Source organism: Atractosteus spatula, chromosome 23 (assembly GCF_055471065.1).
Source record: "Atractosteus spatula isolate fAtrSpa1 chromosome 23, fAtrSpa1.hap1, whole genome shotgun sequence".
In the NCBI taxonomy this organism is placed as follows: domain Eukaryota; kingdom Metazoa; phylum Chordata; class Actinopteri; order Semionotiformes; family Lepisosteidae; genus Atractosteus; species Atractosteus spatula.
The window spans coordinates 1,754,606-1,763,017 of record NC_142728.1 but is presented as its reverse complement, the minus strand read 5'-3'; the positions used below and the strand labels follow the sequence as shown (position 1 = coordinate 1,763,017).

At 40.8% G+C, this 8,412-nt stretch overlaps 1 protein-coding gene across 1 annotated transcript; it reads left to right on the top strand.

The window, feature by feature from the left end:
• The first annotated feature begins 2,055 nt into the window (after positions 1–2,055).
• Positions 2,056–8,165, top strand: cdk9 (cyclin dependent kinase 9). Its single transcript, XM_088940704.1, has 8 exons — positions 2,056–2,157; positions 2,330–2,443; positions 3,455–3,536; positions 3,852–3,942; positions 4,312–4,478; positions 5,714–5,885; positions 6,417–6,565; positions 7,213–8,165. Exons 1-8 carry the CDS (start codon positions 2,117–2,119, stop codon positions 7,576–7,578), a joined length of 1,182 nt encoding a protein of 393 aa, XP_088796830.1. The 5' UTR covers positions 2,056–2,116; the 3' UTR covers positions 7,579–8,165.
• Positions 8,166–8,412: the final 247 nt, after the last annotated feature.

Below are 8,412 nucleotides of genomic sequence, written 5' to 3'. Positions count from 1 at the left end.
CGGCTACTCTATATGAAAGTGCAGCAAAAGAGCGTGAATTGTGAATTTCACAAACTGGAAAACAAAGTGAGCAGTACTGTAAATCTAAATGGAGACCAACGCTGAAATCATTCTGCTAACGTGATCTACCGTTATACAATAGATCACAAATTGGTATTGTCATAATGCTCTTATTTCTTCAACCTTCTGATTTAATGCCATTTATTTAACTGTCAATTATTTCCTGGAGCAATATAAAGCAGTGAGAAAGCTCATGATCTCCAGTGTCACAAAATATAGGTGGACTTGTGCTCAGTTGTAGAAATTCAGAAGCCAAAAGCTGGAGGAAAACAGGTTCCCCAGACAAGGCTCGTTAAAATACAAATACAACTGCTAATGTACCAAGGGAGGGTTCACACCTCCAAAGGCCCAATCAAACTCTTGACACTTCTCATGGTCTCTTCATGCAACACGGAATTTACTCTGTGAATGATTTAGAGTTATCGTATTTTAAACAAATCTGTTACTAGGTATTTTAAAAGTAAGTCACATGCATGATATTCCAACACACAATACAAAATAGTCCATTGACTATAAGACAGGATGTAATCATACCCATACTATTTTAAATTACTTGAATTCACCTTTAATTAATTTTATTTAATTAACTCCCCGAGGGTTATTTTGCCCTTTCAGAAGCTTTGTGTTTCTCTCTGCTCCAATTCTATGGCTGTTCAGTTGAGTCTGTACTATAATATTGACCATGACATGGACTATAATAATTAATAATATTTTCTTGAGGTTTATAGCACCGTTCATCTCAAAAGAACACAAAACGCTTTACATGTACAGTAAAAGGGGGCACCGTTGTATATGTAGAATATTTTTTTTATAAAATAACTTTAAAAATCATACATGTATAGGGTCTGTTTTTCCACTCTGATCGTCTAGTCAGTTCCCGCAGTAGGAAGTCAGAAGCTGAGAACGGCTGGTCTTGCTCAGTACTGGGATGAGATTTCATGCTGTAAAAGTTCACTAGTGTCCAACTGCCACCAGTAGACGGCGACCTTTCCTCTGAACCACTAATTCTGAACCAGTGCCTCGATTAGTGATCGTGTGCTCATGGGGTTCTGGAAAAAAAACAACAGTTCGTATAATGTTAAATGTCGTTCTCATGTTGGAAAACGTTTACATACAGAGTGCGTAAAAGTTCTATGTGCTTCAAAGACAATTCTTTAAAACCTATGTAAAAATACCCTTGGATAACTGGTTTACAGAAATTTCCTAGCATATAAATTTATGTAATGTGACCCCCTAACGTAATCTTCATATTGATGTGGTTTGTTCTGCTTCGTTCATTTGACGTTGTCTTTGTGCGGTCGTGTTGCAACACGTGTGTATATGTACATGCTTGTATTTCCCTTTTTTTGTATACAAAACATAAAATGTAAATAAAAAATAGTGCTCATGTATACAATGCTTCATGTAACAGCGCCGTCCTTCGGGCAAGAATTTAAACTGAGGTCCCGACTACTTGGTCATGAAAGATCCCATTAGGTTTCCTAGCGGCAACAGATTTCAAGGGATATACTGACTGGAACAGGACACTGTAACTTATTTATTTTGCACTTAAAAACCACTACATCCCATGGCACCGTTCATCACAGTAGAGAAGCTCACCACGGTGTCCGGGCTCAGCTGTGTTTTGGTTTTGCACAACCTGGCCTCCTTTAATTTCCCTGCTGCGTGTCATACCTGAATAAGGAGGGCATTACAATTTTTAACATTTACTTTTTACCTTAATAAGATATGAACAATAAATTGACTGCGCCGTTCTGGCTGTAAATGAGTAATTGCTAATAAAGGATTTGCGTAACCGGTTCCTCGGTTGATTGACAGTTCCAGCACCCACTTACATTTCAGCTTTCCGGTTTTCAGCACTTCCCGTCTGTGTAGTCATACGGCACCGATTCACCAATCAGAAGACGATAGACCCCCCACGGGTTGAGCTCGAGGCCCCGTGCTATGGCAACCAACCGGAAGTGTGCAGGGAAACCACTGCCGTAAACGCGTTCTGCGCAGCGGTGCAACGCACAGTCGCTACAGGGCAGCGGAAAGGCGTACCGCAGCTCTCGGGATGCAGCGTGATAGAGCAGGGACATCGGGAGGTGGTGACAAGTAAGGACGTTTTTATTTTGCGAAGATTAAACGCTTTAATACAATTTTCCGTTGGAGGTGAAATTCGGTTAATTCCCGGGTATGATCACGCAGATCTGAGGCCTGAAGGAGGGTTATCTCTCGCTAGCGTGTGGGTGATGGCTGAGCTCCGTGTCTCCCTTGTCTCTCTCAGGGCCGAGCGGGAGACAGCGATGATGTCGAAGTATTATGATGGTGTCGAGTTCCCCTTCTGCGATGAGTTTTCCAAGTATGAAAAGCTCGCCAAGATTGGACAGGGAACCTTTGGGTAAGTTTGTTTTGCTCGTACGTCATTCAGCGTTTCCGCCAAAGTATTGTTTCGACCCACATGTGCAGCATATTGTCAAAACATCTTTTTCTCACCTGAGAAATCTCGCTCGACTTTGCCCTGTGCTATCACTAACTGTGGCTGAAAAGCTGATCGACACGTTTGTGTTCTCTCGAATTGACTACTGTAATGCTCTACTCGCTGGGGTGTCTAAATCTACTCTGAGCAAACTGCAGTATGTCCAAAATTCAAAATATCAGAGAGTCACCTTCTCTAAACTCCTTCAAATCCAGACTCAAAACCTTCTTCTTTAGAAGAGCCTTTGCTGAACTGGTTCCATACTTCACCCCTCTGCTTTTCTTAGTACCACCATCCACGGTCTCCTCTGTATATTGTAATTGTGTTTTATCATGTATATTCTTTTTATTTATTGTTGTTGTCATCCTGTAAAGCGCTTTGAGAAGCCACCTTTAAAGGTGCTATATAAAATAAAGTTTATTATTATTATTATTATTATTATTATTATTATTATTATTTTGATGTGCTCGGGCGTGTAGCAGTCCAGTCGCCATCTAACGCCTGATCAACAATAACGATGGGATATTTTTCTTGGATTTGTCCAAGCTTATTTTAAAAAGCCCCGTATGTGTAAAAGCTCACAGTTAAATACATTCTGATTCCATATTGTAATGCAATAAAATGTAAGAAAGTCCAGGGGAGGTGAATAAGTTTGATAGCCACTGCAGCTGAATAAAAAAGTTCCACTCCACACACGATATGGGGAACATGTTCTGATTTGGTAAAATAATAAACAAATATCATGGCTGTGGAGCCTTCTTTGGGTGTAAGAAAGATGGTAATGTCTTATTTTATTTTATATTGTATTTTTATTGAAAGATTATCGTAGTCGGTGTGTAATACGAAATGTTAAAATCGGTTGGGCTTCCCAGTGTTGGAGACTTGACGTGCATTTTGTTGATTTTTGATGCAGGTTTTGTGTTGTGTCCACAGGGAGGTCTTTAAAGCCAAGCACAGGCAGACTGGAAAGAAGGTGGCCTTGAAGAAGGTTTTGATGGAAAATGAGAAAGAAGGGGTAAGAATCGTCTTTTCCTTTCTTTGCTGTAACTGAGCAGATTGTGGTGACCAGACAAAAAAAACCGCAAAGAGAGAGGCAGATGGAAAAACTAGTGTGTACTCTTCCTTCCTGTCTTTTAATTTGATGCTGTCATTCTGCTGTTTTGGTCGTCCGTGCTTCTGTATTACGATATTGTACAAATATATAACTTTATAACATAGTGAACAAATCTCATTGGCTCCCATTTTTAAGCAGCATTTTCTATTCATTTAATCTTGAAAAGTAGAAGTGCAGGTAGCTACAGGTGTGACTCACTGTCCCGTTCTTCTTCAGTTTCCAATTACAGCCCTGAGAGAGATTAAGATCCTCCAGCTGTTAAAACACGAGAATGTAGTGAATTTGATTGAGATCTGCAGAACAAAAGGTAAGTCCTCAGAGACTCGTCATGTACATTTTTATAGGACACGAGCAAATACGTAAAGGGATTTTATTAAAGAGTAGAAAATAAAAGTGAACATTTTTCAGTTGTTAAAAGGATGTAAAGCTGTTAAGAACAACCAAAACATTATTTTCTTTTGACATTTTGCATGAAAATAACCCTTACGTGTTACCTCATGTATAGCATAACCTAAAATAGTTTGATTATTAATATATAGATGTTGTAGTAAACAAACGTAATTGGCTATATAAATTATATTGTTATAGAAATACTGAATATCTAAGAATATAGTATTTTTGAATGAATGTGCTGATTCAATAAAAAGAAAATTAAAGTTATTTTTTTTAATTCCAGCCACCCAGTACAATCGATACAAAGGCAGCATCTACTTGGTGTTTGACTTCTGTGAACACGACTTGGCTGGGTTACTCAGTAATGCCAACGTCAAGTTTACTTTGGCTGAAATCAAAAAAGTCATGCAGATGTTGCTAAATGGTTTATATTACATTCACCGAAATAAGGTAAGAACTGTTGTTTGTTTTGTTTTTAAACCATTTCCTTTCTAAACATTTATTAAATAGTTATGGACTTCTGTGAAATGTTTTGTTTTTACATTAGCACTTACAAAACATTGAATTGTTTCCCTCTTGGTTATGCATCAGACACTTTGCATTCAAAATTCAAAACGTTGCATGTTAAAGGGTTTATATGTTGGTTTCTGTTGTTTTGCTTGTAATGTACTTGTTTTCCAAGTATATATCTTAATCTCTTAATATTAATATTTTAAAAATGCACCACCTTGAGTACTGAACATTCACTTAATCTATCCCTTTCTAAGAATCCCAGATCTTGTTTGTAAACCGTTTCACCCTTTATTATCGGGGAATTTGTAGCGACACAAGATTACTTAAGGACAATAAAACTTGAAGCTGGTATGCTGTTCTCACTAGTTCTCCACCCTCAATTCCACTTGATAGGAGAGTGAAGCACATGCTGAGAGATGACTAGGACTGAGTGGCCTCAGATAGTGATACACTGATTCAGTTGTAAGACAGAATGCCCAGACTATGGTATAAATACGTTTTGTGTACATAAATCCGGAGTTTTGCTTCTTATTTTGGCTCCATGTCCTCACACCCTTCTGCCATTTTTATATTGGCAATCGAAGAAGTTTCTTGGAAGAGGCTATCTCACCTGCACTTCACATGGGTGTTTGGTGATACAGTAGCACATACTCTGGGCATTCTGTCTTATAGCTTATAGCTGAATCAGTGTTGTAAGAATTTGCACTTTGAGGGACCATATCAATCAATGTCATATGTACATTTTTATGTCATCCGCTAGATAACACAGATAACGCCTGTGATTTCTTTAGTAATGGTACAGTTGGGAAGATACCACCAAGCCTTGGAGATTATAGGAAATGGCACATTTAAAAAATAATGCCTCAGTGCCAGTTAGGCAAAAATAATTCATAGAGCTTCATCTATAACCTGAATCTAATACATTTACTGCTTTTCAGCTTTAAGCATTAATCCCATGCAATCTAACAAACTACTTATTTTCACTGTGGTATTAGTTATTGGTAGGCTCCACTCCAACTCTTTCCTATCTTGGCTACTCCAATATCTTACTCCAGTTGCACTTGTACACTGTATCGTAGCTCAGTTCTCTTTCCATGTTTGTGAAGAGCTCTGTCCTGGGTCAATTAAACCACTTCATGTCATATTTCCTCACACCCTTCTGCTTTTTTTAGATTCTGCATCGCGACATGAAAGCAGCCAACGTGCTCATCACGAGGGATGGGGTCCTGAAGCTGGCCGATTTCGGCCTGGCACGTGCCTTTAGCCTCGCCAAGAATAGCCAGGGGAATCGCTACACCAATCGGGTCGTGACGCTTTGGTACCGCCCCCCGGAGTTACTGCTGGGTAAGTATTTAAGATCATGTCAGATCACCGAAACGGCAGCCCTGGATGTCGTTTCCTATGGTGATATACTGGCCCGTCTTAAAGGGGAAACACAGAGCTATTTATATATTTCAGACTTAGAATCAGCCTTGATGAGTGCATTTCAAACCACAATACGAGTAACTTGTACCCAGTAAAATCTCCAATCTACATCACCAAATTGACTAAATTTCCAGGTATGCACAGCGCCATGTTCTGCGATTCAGAACGAGGCAACAAAACGTCCTGATGTGAAGTGGCCCTGTGACACTGTAAACAAGCAGGCTGGTGGATACATCTCTTTTAATCCCAAAGAAATACTTATTTGAGACGGTTTTGCCGACTCGTACCCTTACTTGTGAGCTCTGCGTGCGCTTTGGAATTTACAAATTACAAATCCACTCTTTTCATTTATCAGACCCGGAGTCTTACAGACGGGGTCTTTTGAATTGAACTTGTCTTGGCGCAGAACCCGAATTTCACTCAGTTGAAGGATTGTTTTCTTCTCAACAGGGGAAAGAGACTATGGCCCCCCTATTGACCTGTGGGGTGCAGGCTGCATCATGGCAGAGATGTGGACCCGTAGCCCTATCATGCAGGGCAACACCGAGCAGCACCAGCTCACCCTCATCAGCCAGCTCTGTGGCTCCATTACAGCTGAGGTGAGATCTCCAGGAATAGGCTTGTTCTTGGTGGGGTTTAGCATTTTCTTTTGCTGTTGACGGAAACGTATTTTTCCCCATGTTTGTGTGGGTTTCCTCTCGTGGTCCAAAGACATGCCAGCAGCAATATCACCCTGCCACTCCCAGCTGGCAGCCCACTGGAGCTCAGCAGTGAGCCTGGTCAGTACCTGGATGGGAGACCTCCTGGGAAAGCGTGAAGGTGTTAGTGGGGCCAGTAGGGGTACTGTGTGGGTCCTAATGTCCCAGTATAGTGATTGGGCTTTTTTTTTTTACAGTATAGTATCCCCATGTCGTTCGGATGAGTCGTAAAACTGAGGTCCTGACTCTCCTTGGTCATTAAAGATCCCAGGACGTTTCTCAAAAAGAGTGTTAATTGTTAACACTGCTGACCTGACCAAACTTCCCATTGGCCTTTACCAATCATTGCCTCCTAATAATCCCCATCCGTGAACTGGTGTCATCAATCACTTCTCCTCCCCACTGAGATGGGCTGCACCCTGGTGGTAGAGGAGTCTAGTCCCCATGGTGTGAGTTCTGTATGGACTGGTGTCCATCCAGACCCTGTATTGGATAAAGCGATTAGTAATCAGATGGATGATCAGAAACTTTTTTTTTTCATCTTGTAGGTGTGGCCTGGTGTTGACAAGAAGTACGAGCTTTACCAGAAGCTGGAGCTGCCCAAGGGACAGAAGAGGAAAGTGAAAGACCGGCTGAAGGCTTATGTGAAGGACCCCTATGCTCTGGACTTGATCGACAAGCTCTTGGTCCTTGATCCGGCCCAGCGGATCGACAGCGACGACGCCCTCAACCACGATTTCTTCTGGTCCGACCCTATGCCCTCCGACCTCAAGAACATGCTCTCCACGCACAACCAGTCCATGTTTGAGTACCTTGCCCCACCCAGGAGAAGGGGCCACATGCCCCAGCAGCCTGCCAATCAGAGCAGGAACCCTGCCACCACCAACCAGACTGAGTTTGACCGGGTGTTTTAATGGGGCAGAGACTGGCAAGTCTCTTAACGCTATAGCCCTGAAAGGAACACTTTGCAGTCTCAGGATAGCTTTTTGAAATTTCTCAGAAGAATTCTGACAACCGTGAGGATGGATTCTGTGGACTACTGAAAAGATTTGCTGCATCCTGGGAGTTTGTAATTTTTATTGAGGTTTTGTTACGGTTTTGCTGTAAATGTTTTTCACTTCGGAAAGACAGTCTTGGAAGATGTGTTTGGGAACACTTTGTGGATGTTGGTTTGGGATCCCTGCTGTGTTTCCTCACAGCATTACAGGAAACATCAGCTTTAGAGAAAACTTTATAGCTTCTTCAACCAAAACCAGTGTAAACCTGCAAGCAGTGTTAGAGCATTTCTGTATTGGCTGAAGGAGGATGTGGACGGATTTAGTATGCAGAGTAAATTGTACATAACTGTAATTTAGTTTCAGAATTACAACATATTTGTTGCACAAATATTAATCTTTTTGAGGGGAAAAAACATTCAGCAAAAATGTGGAAAAAATATTGACTGGTGCTTTACTGTATCCATGCTATGTAAGGACAAGGCACTAATAAATATTTGAAAACTGTTCTCTTTAGCATTCTTCCCAAAGAAGCAACTGGCACAAGGTAATTAAACTTCAGATCAAAGTTTAAAGACTTGAGATTTTACTAGCCACATCTTGAGAAGTGATTGGGGGATTTTAGAAGTTTGTAGGTTTACCATGGTAGAAGATAAAGCTGTAGACACTAGCTTGGAGTTATTCTAGTTTTGAATGTCTGTATCGGATGTAAAAGTTGTTTTTAGACAAGGATTTTGGTCCATCTTTGTGCTT

What these genes read in the sequence shown, in the direction of transcription:
- cdk9 (XM_088940704.1), top strand. Translation starts at nt 2,117, where the DNA reads ATGCAGCGTGATAGAGCAGGGACATCGGGAGGTGGTGACAA. An exon ending in ACATCGGGAGGTGGTGACAA is followed by an intron (nt 2,158 to 2,329) that starts GTAAGGACGTTT and finishes TGTCTCTCTCAG; the next exon opens with GGCCGAGCGGGAGACAGCGA. An exon ending in CCCCCCGGAGTTACTGCTGG is followed by an intron (nt 5,886 to 6,416) that starts GTAAGTATTTAA and finishes TCTTCTCAACAG; the next exon opens with GGGAAAGAGACTATGGCCCC.